This window comes from Arachis stenosperma, chromosome 3 (assembly GCF_014773155.1).
Source record: "Arachis stenosperma cultivar V10309 chromosome 3, arast.V10309.gnm1.PFL2, whole genome shotgun sequence".
Classification (NCBI taxonomy): Eukaryota; Viridiplantae; Streptophyta; class Magnoliopsida; order Fabales; family Fabaceae; genus Arachis; species Arachis stenosperma.
This window is the reverse complement of record NC_080379.1, coordinates 275,623-296,977: the sequence shown is the minus strand read 5'-3', so window position 1 is coordinate 296,977 and position 21,355 is coordinate 275,623. Positions and strand designations below refer to the sequence as shown.

The 21,355-nt window shown below is 31.7% G+C and overlaps 1 protein-coding gene across 1 annotated transcript; it reads right to left on the bottom strand.

Annotated features, from left to right (window-relative positions):
• Window positions 1-12,286: 12,286 nt before the first annotated feature.
• On the bottom strand, window positions 12,287-14,050 carry LOC130970388 (cytochrome P450 94C1-like). The gene has a single exon (XM_057896461.1). It carries the CDS (start codon window positions 14,014-14,016, stop codon window positions 12,502-12,504), a length of 1,515 nt encoding a protein of 504 aa, XP_057752444.1. The 5' UTR covers window positions 14,017-14,050; the 3' UTR covers window positions 12,287-12,501.
• Between the last annotated feature and the right edge of the window lie 7,305 nt (window positions 14,051-21,355).

Sequence of the window (21,355 nt, the reverse complement as noted above, 5' to 3'; positions counted from 1 at the left end):
TACACCAAAAAGCAGGAATGCTAGATTTAACATATATAATGCTTAGAGATGCCACTGCCAACCTGCAACGGTGTCGAACTCATGTGTTCTTGTTAAATGTTAATCATCCTTAATTTTCTTCTCTACCTTAATTTCTTTTAATAAAATGAGTAAATGACTCGATGAATAAGTTTGAGTGTTGTTTCACGCCCTAAACTTATTAACACTCTAATTATTTGTTATATAGATTTATGTTACATGAATCCACTAAGATAATAAACAATGCCAAATTGGATTAATTCCTAAAGTGGTGTGTTCAAACGTGAAAACAACATATGCCTGTTGTCGCACGTTTTATGACCAACAAAAGCTTAAATAATTGTTGTTTGCTGTATATATATTAACCTATTCAAATATTGTTCTTATGCATCTTTCACATATACTATTTATATAACTATTCAAATTTCAAAGGCGTCAACTCCGCTACGTTACCAACAGCATTTTTGCCAACTTCTGCCAACTCTTATTTATAATTGTATTTAATGGAAATGTCTTTGTGGATGTGTCTAATAAAAATGCCTTTTTCATGACTATGTTTAATAGAAATGTTTTTATAAATATATTTTTTGGATGTGTCTTTTTATATATGTGTTTAAAATATAATAATTAATCATTATTGGCAAGAAGTTGGCAAATAATATGTTGGTACCCTATACTTTTCCTTATGCAAATAATAAGTTTTCGGTTGCTCGCTAGAGTTGTGTATCAGATGGACTTTGGGTTAAGAGCAACAGGTTGATCGAAAATGTTTCTGGATTTAGGCACAAGTTTTACGGAGATATTATCCCGAGCGTTGGTAGATCGGCGGGTGAAGTCACCTGTAAAAATATTCTGATGCTAAACAAGTGTTCGTACAATAAGACATTTATTTAGGGTAACAGTAAGTCAGTAACGTACTTCTAGAGAGGGGTAAGTTCCTATCACAGTCCAAAATGAACCATGACTGACGCTCAGGAAAATAATCCTATAGCAAGCCTAATATACTCAAATATAAATTGAATAAGAAAAAATATCAGGCTACTGAGTTCAGGCGAATGAAAGCTGACAACAAAAAGGATAGGACCCTACAAGATTACTGGGATCTTAGGAAAAGGTTATTACAAGGTGACCGACTTAAACAGCACCGAGCTACCAAGGTCGTGGCATGCTTGTAACATGAAAAGGTACTATAGCTAAAAGCGAACTCTACTCCCTGATATACTCTTTTTCCAACTTCATGATTTTTTCCTAAAAAATTAAAGGATTTTTTTTGAAGAAGGGTTTTTAACGAGACATCATAGTAGAGACTAAGGGATCATAGATAGTGAAAAACCCTTAGTAGCAGTGAAAGTACCTTCGCAAATAAATAAAGATCTTTTATCTCTTATAAATTCCTTCTCGTTTTTCTTTCTTTCTACGAAACGCGCCGACTTAAACTCAACAAGGCGTAAAAATCCCATGAACCGACCTAGATGGTCGTCAGGATAAAACGACGAGGTACAAGTCGGTGTAAAGAGGTTATAAAAGTCGATCGTAATAAACTCGAAAATTATCTGACTTACAAGTCGGAAAAACCGAGAAAAAAGGAAACGCATCGCAAAAATAACCTAAATCATAAGAGCTCAATAAATCAAAAATTGACTATAAGGAATACCAAAAAGAGATCAGGAAACCTATTGAAAGCACTAAAGCAAAAGGCTGTCCCGAGTTGTTAAGGAAAACTTAACTTAAAGAAAGGGACAGTCACCCAAGAAAAAGGTTTTTCAAAACAAAGATCAAAAAGGTTTTTTCTAAGATTACTGAAATCTTAGAAAAGGGCTACTACAAAGTGTCTAATTTCAAGGGTGAAAAACTACCCAGGTCGCAACACACCTCCAACATAAGGAGATAAAACAATTCCTTATGAAAATTGATTTTCTACAATTAACACACACCAATTGAAGCTCGATAAACCGCGAAAGTCACGGGCCGATCATATAGAAATCGCCTGGATGAAGCGACGAAGAACCAATTGGTGGAAAGAAGTTACATATGCGAATTGGAAAGAAAACACCTCGAAACAGCTCGGGCCAAACGGGTTGAAAAAGTTGTGTTTAGAACAAGTCGCAAAAGTAACTTAACTAAATATGCCCCTTGAGGCATAAATACGATCTAACAACTCGATCCACACGGATAACAAATGGATCGTACAAAATCTCAAGCCCACAATCTCATCTCTACAAGTTCTAAAAATAAACGACATATTCGTATAAAATGGAACACTTTTACAAAAACAAGTTGTTCCAAGAAAACTCGTTCTAGCATTCACAACAACATAAGGATAACTTTGATTAAACGAGTTATGCCAGTCAACCATATTTTCAACGAAATTGTGTTAAGCACAAGTCGTATCTATCTAAAAGCAAAGCTTTAAAAGTGATTTGTCTCAAAATGAATCACTTCAAACGACTCGTATAGAAACGAGTTAAAAAGGAAGGATTGTAAACGTTTTTGAACAAAATCGAAACGTAAAATCTATCCTCCAAAACAACTTGGATAAAACAAGTTGTATCATACACAAGGACAACAACCTTGTAAAAACTAGAAAGGGGAGGGAATAAGCATATAATCCCTTCACCTAAGGCGCCAATTTATGCTCGACAAAGTGCAAAAATCACGAGCTGGCCTTTTCAATGGTCGCTCGGATAAAGCGACGAGGTATAAATTGGTGTCCAATGGTTATAATACGGCTTGATGATTTAAAACAACTCAAGCCCATGAGTTGAACAAAATCGAGTAAAAAATAACCATATGATCTAAGTAATTTAAATTGCGCAAAACAACTTGATATATAACGAGTTGTGCTTCAAAAAAGTGACTTGTATAAAAAACAAGTCATCTAGAAAACTCAGAATGAATGAGTTCAACAAAAAAAAGGCTTCATTCGAAAATCCTTTCTGCTTGATTGCTCGAGTCCGACTTCATAAAGCTCGACCTCGAGCAGGGGCATAATGGATAAAGCAACGAAGTCCGATAGTTATAAAGATGATCTGATCGTTTAAAAGGACTCAAAATAAACAATTTGTACTTGAAACAAGTTGTGAAGTCCTAAAAAACAGCTCGAATTTAAATGAGTTGTATGAAATTAGATCAAGAAATAGCCACGTTTTAATTAAACGATTTGAAATGAAACAAATCGTAAGACCTTAAAACTACTCGCATCGAACGAGCTAGATGAGGTTATACTAAAAAATAATTACGAGTTTTGAAATAAACGATTTGTATCAAAACAAGTCGTAAGAAATCAGAATAAGTTTCAGAAAGGTGATTTGTATTAAAACAAGTCATGCATCCTCAAAACAGCTCGAACTGAACGAGTTGTACAAAATTAGGATAAGAAATATTTTCTGGTTAAGCACGATGTGCTAAAACCAGTCATACAAAGCCTACAAGCCTTAAATAACTCAGAAAAAACGAGTTGTACCAATCAGTCTTAGAAAAAAGACTTGGCCAAAAACAAGTCGTTTAAAGAGGGAAAAGTATTTATAGCTCGCCAGGGGCTTAAGGGTAAATTGACGCGATCATTAAAGAAACGCACTGTTACCAATGTAACTGCTCCCACGTGTAAATGCGAAAACCCCAACAGACGCGACGTTTGATTAGACTTGGCGGTTAAGAAATTTAAAATCACGTCAGTTTTAAAAGTCACGTCAGCTACAGACCAAGTTCAATACTCGAATCCAACTCATAAGCAAAAGAGATTGGACTCGAGTAGGGGCACTGTTCCTACCCTGACCCAACGGTATGGCCCAGGTCCAAATACACCAAAAGGCCCAATCCAAAGATTGGCCTTCATTATTCACCGACCTCTTCAAAAGAGGTCGGACTCAACACAGACTTCTTTCCAAAGAAGTCGGGCTCAAGAAATAGCTGGCAGATAACACTTATTCAAATAAGTAACTGCCCCTAAAATCTCTCAACCCACTTCTAGAAGTCATATCCCAACAATCCCTAGATAAAAGGGACGGTTATCCACCTAAAAAGGTGGCACTACGCCAACGGTGGTTATTGGATCACCACTATAAATATCCTGACACCCCTCAGGTATCTCTAAGTTCCAATACATTCTAAACCTGCTTAACCCCATGCTGACTTAGGCATCGGAGTGTCTTTGCAGGTACCACCTCCCATCTCTTGGAACACACAACTCGGAGGCGGCTCCCAGACATAAACCAAGTCGGAGACCACACTCCTCCAGCGCTTGGGCCTCAAACAAGTCCAACCACCGTCCGGTTCTAGGTAAGCCCCGGAACATTGGCGCCGTTGCCGGGGACCTGGAGCTCAACTCTTGATAATGGCGGATGATCAATAACATAGTCAGACAACCACTCGACATGAATAAGATGCAAGCATGTTAAAAAGAAGTTGGAATACAGTTTCTATGGATACCAGAAATCCCGTAAAAACTTCTCCCAATGGACAGAGGATATCAAATAGGGATGATGATTCTACTTCTACAGTTAAATTGGATTAAAAGAGAAGAAAGCACCATCCCAAGGCCATTGTAGAAAGCAAACCAAGATGAACTCGAAAGCCAATTGAATAAAAGAATTTTCAATTCAGAAAATTCAATTGGCAAAAGAAGTTACGTGAAAAAAAAAATACGAACTCGAAAGCCAATTGAATAAAAAAATTTTCAATTCAGAAAATTCAATTGGCAAAAGAAGTTACTTGAAAAAAATGAACTCGAAAGCCAATTGAATAAAAGAATTTTCAATTCAGAAAATTCAATTGGCAAAAGAAGTTACGTGAAAAAAAATAAAAAAAAAAAGAGGAAAAGGGAACGTGACTAATCCCAACCTCTTCGTGAAATAGGATGGACAATGACATCTTTGCCAACTTACAATCTCGGAAAAATCCATGATACCCACTCATGAAATGGAACAGTTGCATGTTCCAAATACACAGCATCAGCTAATTTGAACGCAACCCAATCCGACAATGGAGTGATGAATCCAGTTTTTTCTTCAGTGGATTCACCTGTCAATTACAACAGTGAATAACACAAAGAAAATCCGACCTCTTTTAGAGAGCTCACGAATAAAAGTCCGACCTCTTTTAAAGGTCAGACTTTACAATAAGGTCGGATGAGTTGGGAGCTCACCAAAGAAAATTCGACCTCTTTTAGAGAGCTCATGAAGAAAAGTCCGACCTCTTTTAAAGGTTAGACTTTACAACAAGGTCGGATGAGTTGGGAGCTCACAAAGAAAATCCGACCTCTTTTAGATCCCATGAAGAAAGTCCGACCTCTTTTAAAGGTTAGACTCTACAATGAAGTCTAAAACCTCATTGCTCAGAAGAATCCGACCTCTTTAGATCCGACAAAGAAAAAATCCGACCTCGTTTTGGAGTCTGTAAAAAATTCGACCTCTTTCACGATCAACTCTACAATGAGGTCAAAAACCTCGAAGAATATCAGAAAGAGATTCCGACTTCTTTTAAAGATCAGAGTCTACAATGAGATCGAAAACCTCTAAGCTTAGAAAGAAAATCCGACCTCTTTCCAAGCTTAGAAAGAAAAATCCGACCTCTTCTAAAGATCCAAGCTTATGAAGATAATTTGACCTCCTCTGAGGATTCAAGTCTACAAATAAAAATCCGACTTCCTTTAAGAGCTTACAAAGAAAAGTCTGACTTCTTTCTTGAGGTACAACTTCGAGAACCAGATCCCAAGCATAAATGGCCATGAGAAGGTCATACGAAGAAATTTCTCAACTGACAACCTCGTCTTGATCCAAAATGACATCGGACCAAAAGCGGACGAAGAAAAGCCAACACCAAAATGAAAAGATCCAACAAAGTCACTTAAGACTTGAAAAAGAACTACTACAACATACTCAACTTACTCGAAAACAATCTACCTAGATTGTGCCATGTTTACAACAAAAGGGATACTACAGCTAGAAAGTGCACCTTACTCCTTAATGCACACTTTTTCTGACTTGAAGTGATGAGATCCAAAGTGGCGTAAGAAGTTATAAATGCAAATCATGGTCCGACCTTATTAAGCCACTTGTACTAAATCAAACTGGCAAGGGGCAAAGCCTAAAACGAATTGCACAAATAACTTAAGGACAACGTGATCATAATCAAACATCAACACGAAGAGGATGTAAACCCGACATCACAACAATTTGTTTAAAACAAGTTGAGAAAGGATGGCGATTTATAAGAATGCCTCCTCAAGCCAAGAGATAAGTATCCAACCTTACTAAGTTGACACAACAAGTATAAAACAAGTTATCCGACCTCCCAAAAAGAGAGTCTAAAATAACTTGTAAAAGTCACATAGTAACAAATAGTAAGATTCAAGAATGGCATGACTGAATACTCGAGTCCGACTTTATGAAGCTCGACCTCGAGTAGGGGCACTGGCTTATCATGAAAGCTAAGTCCAAAATTATTAAAAACTAAAGACAACATTCTACAATGATGCTAGAGCACGAAAAGAAGAACGTGACCCCCTTCCAGAAACCTGAGAGCAAACTCAGATAAGGAAAGAGCTCTTGAAACAAAGGATGGCTACGAGATTCGCCGCAAAAGACCTCATCTTGATAAGAAAAAATATCAGGCTACTGAGTTCGGGCGAATGAAAGCTGACAACAAAAAGGATAGGACCCTACAAGATTACTGAGATCTTAGAAAAAGGTTATTACAAGGTGACCGACTTAAACAGCACCGAGCTACCAAGGTCGTGGCATGCTTGTAACATGAAAAGGTACTATAGCTAAAAGCGAACTCTACTCCCTGATATACTCTTTTTCCAACTTCATGATTTTTTCCCAAAAAATTAAAGGATTTTTTCTGAAGAAGGGTTTTTAACGAGGCATCATAGTAGAGACTAAGGGATCATAGATAGTGAAAAACCCTTAGTAGCAGTGAAAGTACCTTCGCAAATAAATAAAGATATTTTATCTCTTATAAATTCCTTCTCGTTTTTCTTTCTTTCTACGAAACGCGCCGACTTAAGCTCGACAAGGCGTGAAAATCCCATGAACCGACCTAGATGGTCGTCAGGATAAAACGACGAGGTACAAGTCGGTGTAAAGAGGTTATAAAAGTCGATCATAATAAACTCGAAAATTATCTGACTTACAAGTCGGAAAAACCGAGAAAAAAGGAAACGCATCGCAAAAATAACATAAATCATAAGAGCTCAATAAATCAAAAATTGAGTATAAGGAATACCAAAAAGAGATCAGGAAACCTATTGAAAGCACTAAGGCAAAAGGCTGTCCCGAGTTGTTAAGGAAAACTTAACTTAAAGAAAGGGACAGTCAGCCAAGAAAAAGGTTTTTCAAAACAAAGATCAAAAAGGTTTTTTCTAAGATTACTGAAATCTTAGAAAAAGGCTACTACAAAGTGTCTAATTTCAAGGGTGAAAAACTACCCAGGTCGCAACACACCTCCAACATAAGGAGATAAAACAATTCCTTATGAAAATTGATTTTCTACAATTAACACACACCAATTGAAGCTCGATAAACCGCGAAAGTCACGGGCCGATCATATAGAAATCGCCTGGATGAAGCGATGAAGAACCAATTGGTGGAAAGAAGTTACATATGCGAATTGGAAAGAAAACACCTCGAAACAGCTCGAGCCAAACGGGTTGAAAAAGTTGTGTTTAGAACAAGTCGCAAAAGTAACTTAATTAAATATGCCCCTTGAGGCATAAATACGATCTAACAACTCGATCCACACGGATAACAAATGGATCGTACAAAATCTCAAACCCACAATCTCATCTCTACAAGTTCTAAAAATAAACGACCTAGTCGTATAAAATGGAACACTTTTACAAAAACAAGTTGTTCCAAGAAAACTCGTTCTAGCATTCACAACAACATAAGGATAACTTGGATTAAACGAGTTATGCCAGTCAACCATATTTTCAACGAAATTGTGTTAAGCACAAGTCGTGTCTATCTAAAAGCAAAGCTTTAAAAGTAATTTGTATCAAAATGAATCACTTCAAACGACTCGTATAGAAACGAGTTAAAAAGGAAGGATTGTAAACGTTTTTGAACAAAATCGAAACGTAAAAACTATCCTCCAAAACAACTTGGATAAAACAAGTTGTATCATACACAAGGACGACAACCTTGTAAAAACTAGAAAGGGGAGGGAATAAGCATATAATCCCTTCACCTAAGGCGCCAATTTATGCTCGACAAAGCGCAAAAATCACGAGCTGGCCTTTTCAATGGTCGCTCGGATAAAGCGACGAGGTATAAATTGGTGTCCAATGGTTATAATACGGCTTGATGATTTAAAACAACTCAAGCCCATGAGTTGAACAAAATCAAGTAAAAAATAACCATATGATCTAAGTAATTTAAATTGCGCAAAACAACTTGATATATAACAAGTTGTGCTTCAAAAAAGTGACTTGTATAAAAAACAAGTCATCTAGAAAACTCAGAATGAATGAGTTCAACAAAAAAAGGCTTCATTCAAAAATCCTTTCTGCTTGATTGCTCGAGTCCGACTTCATAAAGCTCGACCTCGAGCAGGGGCATAATGGATAAAGCAACGAAGTCCGATGGTTATAAAGATGATCTGATAGTTTAACTCGAATTTAAATGAGTTGTATGAAATTAGATCAAGAAATAGCCACGTTTTAATTAAACGATTTGAAATGAAACAAATCGTAAGACCTTAAAACTACTCGCATCGAACGAGCTATATGAGGTTATACTAAAAAATAATTACGAGTTTTGAAATAAACGATTTGTATCAAAACAAGTCGTAAGAAATCAGAATAAGTTTCAGAAAGGTGATTTGTATTAAAACAAGTCATGCATCCTCAAAACAGCTCGAACTGAACGAGTTGTACAAAATTAGGATAAGAAATGTTTTCTGGTTAAGCACGATGTGCTAAAACCAGTCATACAAAGCCTACAAGCCTTAAATAACTCAGAAAGAACGAGTTGTACTAATCAGTCTTAGAAAAAATACTTGGCAAAAAACAAGTCGTTTAAAGAGGGAAAAGTATTTATAGCACGCCAGGGGCATAAGGGTAAATTGATGCGATCATTAAAGAAACGCGTTGTTACCAATGTAACTGCTCCCACGTGTAAATGCGAAAACTCCAACAGACACGACGTTTGATTAGACTTGGCGGTTAAGAAATTTAAAATCACGTCAGTTTTAAAAGTCACGTCAGCTACAGACCAAGTTCAATACTCGAATCCAACTCATAAGCAAAAGAGATTGGACTCGAGTAGGGGCACTGTTCCTACCCTGACCCAACGGTATGGCCCAGGTCCAAATACACCAAAAGGCCCAATCCAAAGATTGGCCTTCGTTATTCACCGACCTCTTCAAAAGAGGTCGGACTCAACACAGACTTCTTTCCAAAGAAGTCGGGCTCAAGAAATAGCTGGCAGATAACACTTATTCAAATAAGTAACTGCCCCTAAAATCTCTCAACCCACTTCTAGAAGTCATATCCCAACAATCCCTAGATAAAAGGAACGGTTATCCACCTAAAAAGGTGGCACTACTCCAACGGTGGTTATTGGATCACCACTATAAATATCCTGACACCCCTCAGGTATCTCTAAGTTTCAATACATTCTAAACCTGCTTAACCCCATGCTGACTTAGGCATCGGAATGTCTTTGCAGGTACCACCCCCCATCTCTTGGAACACACAACTCGGAGGCGGCTCCCAGACATAAACCAAGTCGGAGACCACACTCCTCCAGCGCTTAGACCTCAAACAAGTCCAACCACCGTCCGGTTCTAGGTAAGCCCCGGAACACTACCTATGAAGTGATACTCAAGAATAGCATATTTTATTTCAACCTACCACTATATCAATACTAACAAATGAAACCATACCCAATAGGTGAATTAGTGAACCCTTAATGAGCTTTAATTAATTGTGGTTGGGACACTACCCCAGTAGTGATCTTAACATTTGGGAAAACGAATAAGACCCAATAATAGAATGACAAATACAGCCAATGATCATGAAATACTTTTTTTTTTCTATTACTAAAAAATGCATATACATATTATTAGAAACATAATATAATTCAAATGCATGGTTTTTTACTTTTTTTTTCACTTACATCAAAACCTTTGTTTCCGAATGCCTCGAATTTAATTTTCACAAACCCCCCCCCCCCCCCTCCTCTCTCTCTATCCCAAAAAAAAAAAAAAAAAAGGAATTCCGCATTTTGACAAAGAGCAAGCACATGGATTATTGTTCACATGAAAATTAATCTATTTTCATGTTATAGAAGACTAAATAATGATATAATAATAGAGGAAGACAAATTAATTAGATTTCGTCCATGTGCCAACACTTTGACATTATTGATCAAGGTGGATGGATTTGGGACTTTGTGTGGTCACCGAACATGGATTCGAATTTTCTATATCCCGCAAGCTTCCAAAAGTTATTATTATTATTATTATTATTTCGGCAGCACTTTTTTCTTTTTTAAATTATCCTTGTCATTGTATCTCTTACTTTTCATAACCTGTTCAAGTAAAGGCGAGACTCTTTGATAGTTGATACATGCAACAATACACAAAGATTGTAAAGACATGGAAGTAATTGTTACCACTATATAACGATGTGTTGGGGGGAGAATACAATGTTACATATATGGATGAACAATGTATAATCCTATAAATTTAAACAAGATAACACTTTTGTTATTATTGATGAAAGATGAGAAGATAACTTTAAAAATTAAATTACATGCACGCTGAGAAATTGTTACCTTATTAGTTTACTTAGCTTGTCTTGATAATGGCAAACATTAGGAGAAATTTTAGGAGCACATTTCTCTCATCTCCTTAATTGTATGTGATCGTGCTTCAAACCCCATTCATCAGCCTTTAATTTTCTTCTTCATCCAAACATGCGTGCACCTTATCTTTCTCAATTCTTTACTCACTAGTCACTACACACTTCCATTACAAGATAACATTCTTATAATCCTCACTGCGTAAATCCCAATATTATCTTTTATTTTTAAGGGGAAAAGGAAGTTAGGAGAGGAAAGTGTGGCTGTACCATTTATGTATTTCCTTTTCCTCACTCAATTAGAGGAAATGTAAACAAGAGATTAGGGGTACCAATAACACTTTCACATATATTAATTAATTTATCATCTTTGGCGTACTTTATAGTTTATATATTATATATTATTTATTATTTGACAAATATTAAAACCGGCTCCCCTCTACATTGAGCCACAACTTTTTTAATATTGTTATCAATTAATTTTTATGCAATGATTCTCACTCTACTTGGCAATGAATTATGGGGTGTGTGGTCGGTTGGAATAAAATTATATATCGTACATATAATAACACACAACATAAACCTATGATTATTTAAACTGTAATAAAAAATAATTTTGTTTATTAAATACGCAGTGTGAAAATATTATTAAAATATGATAAAAGTGTAACGCTAATGATGAACCTCGTTTTATTACAACATGACAAAAAGGAAAGATGAAAATTGTTTTTGTATTGATCGATGGCAACAAAATAGAGAGGTATCAATTATCAAATGATTTAAATATAATTAATTTGCAGTCTAAGCACAAAAAGGAGTTTCAATACTCAATTATTTTAATTATAAAATAATAATACTTTCAGTTATTAGTTTTTTCTTCTTCTTTAAAGAGTTAAGTAACAACTAGATCGACACCCTTATTCAATTGAAAAACATCAAATGTTTGCAACATTCGTAATATATATCTTAAGTTGACAATAAAAATATGAGCATCTATCATTTCATTAAGCGGAAACCATCATAACTCTATTCAGTCGTAATTTATTTATTTTGTTGACAATTTTAGATAGAGATTCTCCGGTCCTAAAGACAATGAATTATCAGTTGTTGTTGGACTATATTTCTCTAAACTAATTAGGTCATTATGCTAAAGGAGAACAAGTTAACTTTGTTGTCAAAAATTAAAAGAAAAATATTATGAGGCCAAAATAGGATGGATGTGACGTGCGAGGTAAAGCATGTCATTTTCACATATCCCTTGATGTACTATATTATACGAATTTAACAAAGCAAAGATGCAGTTATATTTTTCTTCTAATACCCAATCCATGGGGAATCTAAATTTAAATTCAAGACAAATTATCAAATTCAAAGCTTCCTCACATTCAACATAATTCTATATATAACATGAAGCAAATCCAAAAGCTTGTAGAACTTGCAGTCTTGCACAACCCAAAGAAAGAAGGCAATAATTCCAAAATATATATATAATAATAATATGCAATGTGCTCTTGCATACTATAATATACTTCCAAATCTACAACTGAAACTAAAAAGAAAAAGCTGGCTTGGCATTAATTAATTCATTTGCGAAATTATATACATAATCTGTGTATCTATAAATAAGTCCATAATAATATCGATGCTTTCTTTTTTGGATCTCATGACCATCATGATCAACACCTTTGGGTAACTTGAACCGGCAACCCGCCCCGTACAGTGGCAGTAAGGCCTGGAGCGAAGCAGGGCTCCGTATTAGGCCCAACAACCCGGACATCAAAGCGGCGGAGCATGGCGGCGGCAATGGACTTGATCTCCATCAAGGCCAAGTCTTTTCCCAAACAGACTCTCACCCCGGCTTGAAAAACCGGGTACTTAAAGGGACACTGCTGAACAAAAACACCATCCGTATTCAACCACCTTTCGGGTCGAAACTGATCGGAATCGGGGCCCCAAATAGTGTCCATCCGACCCATTGCATAGGGGTGGTAAGTGACCCGACTCCCTCTCCTGACAAAAGTGCCATCTGGCAAGACGTCATCTTCTTGAGCATACTTTGAATCAAACTGAACCGGAGGGAACAGCCTCATGCTCTCGTGAAGCGCTCCATTCAGGTAATGCATGCCCCTCATTTGCTCAAAGGTCGGCAATTCCTGATCGGCTTCCATCACCCGCTCCAGCTCCTGCCGGATGGTTGACCCCACATGCGGGTTCTTCGAAAGCAGAATGAAAAATCCAGTCAACGCTGCTGCGATTGTGTCCCGACCCGCCAGCAAGAAACTGATAACTATGTCTCTCAGGTATTTGTCGTCTTCAATGGTCTCCATAAATCTAGACAATAAGTCCGATTTGTTTGAACTCGCCATAGTCAACATCTCCCTCCTCCTCTGTCTTATGATGTCCATAGCCACATTATCCACTATTCCAATGGCTTCTTTAAGTTTTTTCTCCGAACCAATATTGAATAATCGCTTCATCTTCCATATGAGCGGCGACGGCGACATTGCTCGTTCTGCGGAAAGTTTAGATGCAAGGTCAAAGCTGTCTGCCAGTTTAGACTCCGGCAAAGAAGAAATGAGACATTCAGGATCCATTTCAAATGAAAATTTACAAATGATGTCAAAAGAAAATCTTCTAAAAATGTCTTGAATGTCCAACAATTTATCTTCTTGGTCGGAAACCGATTGGAGGAGAGGAATCAGCCTGGTTTGGATCTCTTGGTTGACAATTTGGAGGGCGTAGGAGCGAATGGCGACGCTGCCGAGCTCAAGGCTGGCCATCTTGCGCTGGAATTGCCAGGAATGGCCATCGGAGTTGAAGATTCCGTTGCCGAGAAGGTCGCCAAGGAGAGTAGAAAAAGGTGCGCCTTTAGGATAATTGTGAAACTTGGTTTTGAGAATGTGTTGGACGTTATCAGGATTGGAAGTAATAGTGTTATTGAGGACGTGGAGGTGGATAGTTCCGGTAGGTGAAGTACGAAGAAGGTGAGTGTACCAGTCGCAGAGGTTTGGAAAATGAGCAATCCAAGAAATATTGAGGTAAGTGCGACACGTATCACAATTACACCATGGTTTGATCCTAGAAATGAATAGAAGAAATGAAAAGGCAGAAAAAAAGAGTGTAAAAGTAAAAAAGGAGAGGAAGAGGGCTGTGGACATGGCTGAGGTAGTCATGATATGCAGCATCTCCATCTTTCTTGTTTCTTTGTTTTTTTCTTTAGTTGAATTTGGGGGGATGGGAGTACATATTAGGTATATATATATAGAGAGAGAGAGGGCAAGTGGGGTTAAGAAGGAGGAGGAGGGGGCATAATTAACGCGTGCGCTACACAAAGTAGCTACTCTTCTACTACGTCATTGCTTTCCCTTTCCTTTTATTATTTTGCCCACGTGACTCTATTGTTTCTTGTGGCCCAACCTTTTTCATTCGTTTTTCGGCTGCTTTCTCTTTCTCTCTCTTCATGACAATTCCCAATTAATTTCCATGCAACTCCTCCAAACTCTTCCGTCTCATTAAAATAAAATTTCAAATATTCATAATTTTGTTTTTTTATCAATAATTAATAAACATTTTTATAGTACCTACAATTTTTTTAAAAATGATTTAAATATAAATGGTGAGAGATAAAATTAATTTTTTTATAAGCATATATATATATATATATATATATATATATATATTCAACTATACATACAATAGTCAATTAATTTAAAATATTTGCCTATTGTCCAACTTGTTAGATATGTTTCTTTTTTAATATACAAAAAAATCTGTTATTACTAAAAATAATATTAATTTTCCAACTAAAAGGTCTACTTACCATAAAAAGCATGCATACATTTAACTAATCCAATTATAAATTAGTAGGGTTTTAATTAATTTTTAATTTAAATTTGATTGAATGAGTAATTTAATTTAAATAAATTTAAATTTAAACACCCTTATTTATAATTATTTTTTTATATAATAAAAATAAGAATATACTAATGTTCATCCCCTAATGAAAAGAAGAAAGATGATATATAGAAATTAAAAACTTTGACCAATAATGGGCATAAATTAAAGTTTTATGGATCAAATTGGTCAACTCTAAAAAGTGGTAAAAGGTTTAATTGTTGAATTTACTCTTAATACACCGCAAGTATGAAATAATTTTATATTTGTATCTAATCGTACAATACTATATTATAAAAAATAATTATTATTTTTATTAATTATATAAATAATTATCTAAAAATATAAATATAAAAATATATGTATAAAAAATATTATATATTGATAAAATATGGTGAACTACGATGAAATACCATTAAAATTATAGAATAATTTTATTAAAATTGTGGAATAATTTTGGAAAATAAAATTTATAAAATGAGAGTACTTTTATTAATATATAATATTTTCTGTACATTTTTTATTTTCCTATTATTCACTCAAAGATTTTTTTATTTTTATTAACTAATTTTATTACTTAATATATATAGACAATATATAGAAGGATTTGGCTCTTCTAAAGTTGTTCATTTACTTTAGAGAGAAAAGTAACGCAATCTAAGTTATTGATAATATAAATGGTTCTGACCATCTTAAATAAATAAATGCATTAAAAGAAGTTAAAAGTAGATTTTTTAATAAGATTCTTGGAAATTGTGCGACAACTGCAGTAGCTTCTAAGACCGTGTAATTTCTTCCTTTTATTTCATCTTCTTTCTATTTTATTTAGTTTTTTTTTTCTTTTTCTTCAACAAAAAAATTATTTTCGGTTCTATTTTTTCACAATATTTAATTCGCTTTTTATGTTTTATTATCATGTTCTCCTATGATATTGTTATTGTTTTGGTTATCTTCTTCTTTTTTTTATTTTTGTCTTCTATAACTTACATTTAAAGTTTTGTCATAAAAGAGATTAATGGTGATCACTAATAATTTTTTATCTTTTATGAATCTTGAATAATTTTTTAAAAAATCTGATAAAAAAATAAAATTAATTAATTTAAATTAGGTCAAGAAATTTTTTTTATTTTAATATAAAAAAACTCATGTAAATGTACTCAATCTTTTTTAAATAAATGTACTCATTTTTTTTATTTATACTTGAAATAAGAATCTAACTGAGAACAAACTAAAGAGTGTTTAGAATAACTAATGATGTGATGTTGATTTAATAGATCTCTAATAAATTTATATTGATATACATTAAATTAAATTATTTATATGTTTATATATTTTTATGTGTTTATGATACTTATTTTATGTCTATTATTGTAATTTAAATTTAAATGTATGACTGGTTAAAGAAAATATATTATCATCAGAATAGAGTATATTTATCTAAAAAAGATTGAGTACATTTACATGAGCTTTTTTTATATTAAAATAAAAAATAAATAAAAAAAATATTTTTTGACCTAATTTAAATTAATTAATTTTATTTTTTTATCAGATTTTTTAAAAAATTATTCAAGATTCAAAAAAATGAAAAATTATTAGTGATCACCATTAATCTCTTTCATGACAAAATTTTAAATGTAAGTTATAGAAAACAAAAATAAAAAAAAGAAGATAACCAAAACAATAACAATATCATAAAAGAATATGATAATAAAACATAAAAAGAGAATTATATATTGTGAAAAAATAGAATCGAAAATAATTTTTTTTGTTGAAGAAAAAGAAAGAAAAAACTAAATAAAATAGAAATAAGATGAAATAAAAGGAAGAAATCATGCGGTCTTGGAAGCTACTACAGTTGTCGCACAATTTTCAAGGAATCTTATTAAAAAATCTATTTTTAACTTCTTTTAATGCATTTATTTATTTAAGATGATCAGAACCATTTATATTATCAATGGCTTAGATTGCGTTACTTTTCTCTTTAAAGTAAATGAACAACTTCAAAGGAGCCAAATCCTAAAATTTTGTCATGAAAGAGATTAATGGTGATCACTAATAATTTTTCATTTTTTTGAATCTTGAATAATTTTTTAAAAAATCTGATAAAAAAATAAAATTAATTAATTTAAATTAGGTCAAAAAATATTTTTTTTATTTATTTTTTATTTTAATATAAAAAAAGCTCATGTAAATGTACTCAATCTTTTTTAGATAAATATACTCTATTCTGATGATAATATATTTTCTTTAACCAGTCATACATTTAAATTTAAACTACAATAATAGACATAAAATAAGTATCATAAACACATAAAAATATATAAACATATAAATAATTTAATTTAATGTATATCAATATAAATTTATTAGAGATCTATTAAATCAACATCACATCATTAGTTATTCTAAACACTCTTTAGTTTATTCTCAGTTAGATTCTTATTTCAAGTATAAATAAAAAAAATGAGTACATTTATCTAAAAAAGATTGAGTACATTTACATGAGTTTTTTATATTAAAATAAAAAAAATTTCTTGACCTAATTTAAATTAATTAATTTTATTTTTTTATCAGATTTTTTAAAAAATTATTCAAGATTCATAAAAGATAAAAAATTATTAGTGATCACTATTAATCTCTTTTATGACAAAACTTTAAATGTAAGTTATAGAAGACAAAAATAAAAAAAGAAAATAACCAAAACAATAACAATATCATAGGAGAATATGATAATAAAACATAAAAAGCGAATTAAATATTGTGAAAAAATAGAACCGAAAATAATTTTTTTGTTGAAGAAAAAGAAAAAAAACTAAATAAAATAGAAAGAAGATGAAATAAAAGGAAGAAATTACGCGGTCTTCGAAGCTACTGTAGTTGTCGCACAATTTCCAAAAATCTTATTAAAAAATCTACTTTTAACTTCTTTTAATGCATTTATTTATTTAAGATGGTCAGAACCATTTATATTATCAATAAATTAGATTGCGTTACTTTTCTCTCTAAAGTAAATGAACAACTTTAGAAGAGTCAAATCCAAATTTTAAATGTAAGTTATAGAAAACAAAAATAAAAAAAAGAAGATAACCAAAACAATAACAATATTATAAAAGAATATGATAATAAAACATAAAAAGAGAATTAAATATTGTGAAAAAATATAATCGAAAATAATTTTTTTGTTGAAGAAAAAGAAAGAAAAAACTAAATAAAATAGAAATAAAATGAAATAAAAGGAAAAAATCATGCGGTCTTGGAAGCTACTGCAGTTGTCGTATAATTTTTAAGGAATCTTATTAACAAATCTATTTTTAACTTCTTTTAATGTATTTATTTATTTAAGATGATCAGAACCATTTATATTATCAATGGCTTAGATTGCGTTACTTTTCTCTTTAAAATAAATGAATAACTTCAGAGGAGCCAAATCCTATATAGAACACGTCATACTTGATATAGGAAGAAGAATGCCCTAATTTCTTCGGTAAAACAGTAATTGGAACTTGTATCTTAAAGTAATCATTTACTTTCCACGCCTACACAAGTTACGATGAATGAGCTAGAGATCCTATTAAAACATGCATACCACTATACATTCCCCTTAAATATTGAGAAGGATTTATCTATCTTTTGTTTTAAAAGCATGTGCTAATATTGTAAATTTAAATTTTTTTATTAAAAATATATAAAATTTAAAATTTTAATTATTATTTTATATTGATTAAATAAAAATTTAAAATAATAAGAATATATGTTAGGTAAATTTTATTGAGAAAACAAATGTTACATACTCTTTCATTTTGTTCTCTGCCTTACAAACCGCGTCAAATTTCTAGAAATTCGCAAGAGTTAATTCTGGAAGCAAATTAAATGTAGTAGCGTACACTATCATAATTGCAAATTTTGACAATTTGAAATGCCACAAAACAGAAATTAAACAAGTTACTAGATATGTTGGGTCTATTTTTTTCTCCAGCGGCTGAGATTCTTCGGCGTAATTCGGTCACATTTCTCATTTTTATATAATTCATTTCTATTTTAAATATCACATGTTCACGGACGCTAATTCCATCCCCCACAAAATATTGAAGGATTCCAATCCTATATGCTATGTTTTAATTTATTATTACTATATATACTCTTATATTATATATTTTATTATTTTATTTCAAGACTAGTATATAGTAAGTTTTGGAAAGACTTCAACTAATCCCATGGTCAAATTGAAGCATCATATATATAGTTGTCATAGACCACGTACATATTATTAAGCCTTGAACCAATCATCTTCTTAATTGTTTGTTTCTTTGGTTTACTAAAATATTGATCAATGAAGTATGCATCACGTTTGAGCATTCTATATATATAATTACTCTTTATGTTCTAATTACAAATTAAAATGGGTTTAATGAAAGCTTATAAATGCTATTCTCGATTTATAATAACCTTTTTCTATAGAATATTGATAAATTAATATATTTAAATGTAATTATTGTTCTTATATATTATTTAATTCTTTTCTAGAATACTCATTTCTACATTATTTAGTTCTATAAGTATACTTAAAAAAAATCAAAATAATAGTTATACTGATCTAAAGAGAATCTATAATATATAAAAATTAGGTTTTTTTACTTAATGATGGAGATGACATAGTATGCTTCTGAAAGTGGTATTCGATTCATTTTTTTTAACTCATTAAATATAAGTTATTATGATAAACTAACTATATTAACTAATTAATTTGATTAGATATTTAAATATCATATAATTTATTATAATTTATATCAATTTAATTTGGTAGTATTTTTTAATTTATTTCTTTTAATTTATTAAACCAAATTTATTATATGTATTAATTAATTAATTTGATTAATTTATTAGTCATTAAAGTAATAAATCTATGAATAAAATAGATAACTGAAATATTTTTAACTAATATTTAAATCAAATCAAATCAAATAGTATATATTTTTAAGTTCAAACTCGACTCACCAAAAGCTCACGAATTGGGTCGAGCTCACGAGTTGGCTTAAATAATAAGAACATAATCTATAATTTTATATCAATAAATTATAACTTATATATTTTTAAAAATATTTAAAAAGATCAATTTTATATGTTGTTTATCGATCAATAAATTATAAAAAAATTTCTTATATTTTATATCAAAATTATATATAAAAAATATAAAATTTTAAATAATTAAAATTATTAATATATATATATAATCGAGACAACTCACAAATTAATGAGTTGAATTTATCTAAACTCAAGTTTAACTCATTTAATTTACAAGTTCAATTTCAGATTCAAACTTGACTCATTAATTGACGAATTTAGTTTATCAAACTATTAACGAATTGAGTTTGATCTTACTCATGAGCTGACTTGACTACTACTAACTTAACCCTAGGTTCCAATTGTGTGGTCAAATCCAATTAATAAATAAATGAAATGGTGTACTTCGATCCTAGCAGATATTAATATAATATCTTCCTCTCCGTTGCCTATAATTTTAGATATTTACGCATTAGTTAAGAAATATAGAATCAATTATTATCGCAAATGTGTATTTACTAAACTATTTTTATTTAAGAATAACTAATCTATTCATTTAATATTATCTCAATTATTCTCTAATGTTCAGAAAGTGTTGGAAAATTATCTTGTTAGTTAATTAATTCGTGAAAACAGGTTTTAATGGATATTCGTAGGTATTAGTGTGTTACCCTTGCATTGTGACTGTTGTGAGTATACATACTATACACGCAAATTCTTTGGTACTTTATTTTCAATTTGATGTCAAATTTGCTAAGTTTGAGTTTTAAAATAAATATTAAATATTTAAAAATTATTTATTTCATGTGGTATTGAAAGTCAGCAGATCTAGTCCCACATTCGGAAAATAATATATGGGATTTAGACAAGATAAGATGAAATCATGAACGATCATATCTCAACTCATCTCGTGTCATGGTGAAGACAAAAATGAAAAGGAAGCTCATGTGAGATTAAACCTTGCTAGCTTTATGTAATAGATTGGATTCGATCGTATCTTTGATTTAAGGCTAGCATTGCATTCTCTTACCGTTGATGGTATTTGATTATTAGCGTACTTGGTCCTACATTATTGATCTTTAGGACGGTGTGTATGTTGAGTTCGCAAGAATAGAAATGTTATATTAAATCAACCACTAAATATTAGTTTAAAAAATTTATTTGTATATTAAAATCAGTTATTTTATATTTTGTATGAATATATATATATATATATATATATATATATATATATATAATTTTAAAATTTTTTAATATATATTTTATATAAGTGACTAATTTATTTCATTTGATATTTATTTGATGTTGATACAGATGCCAATTAAATTTGTATCAATAATTTCAATTCAAAAAATAAATATGACTCTCTTTATAGAAGAGAGCTCAATTCGAAATTTATCAATTTTAATATCGATATAAACTTTGCATGTAGTAGAGAAATACTAAAACTCTTGTATTATGAAAAAACTTGTACAAATAGATATTCAATAAAAATAAAGATTAAAATAAAATCAAATAGACATCCAACACTTAAAGTGAAACTTAAGAAAAGAAATTGCTTAAATATGAATAAAG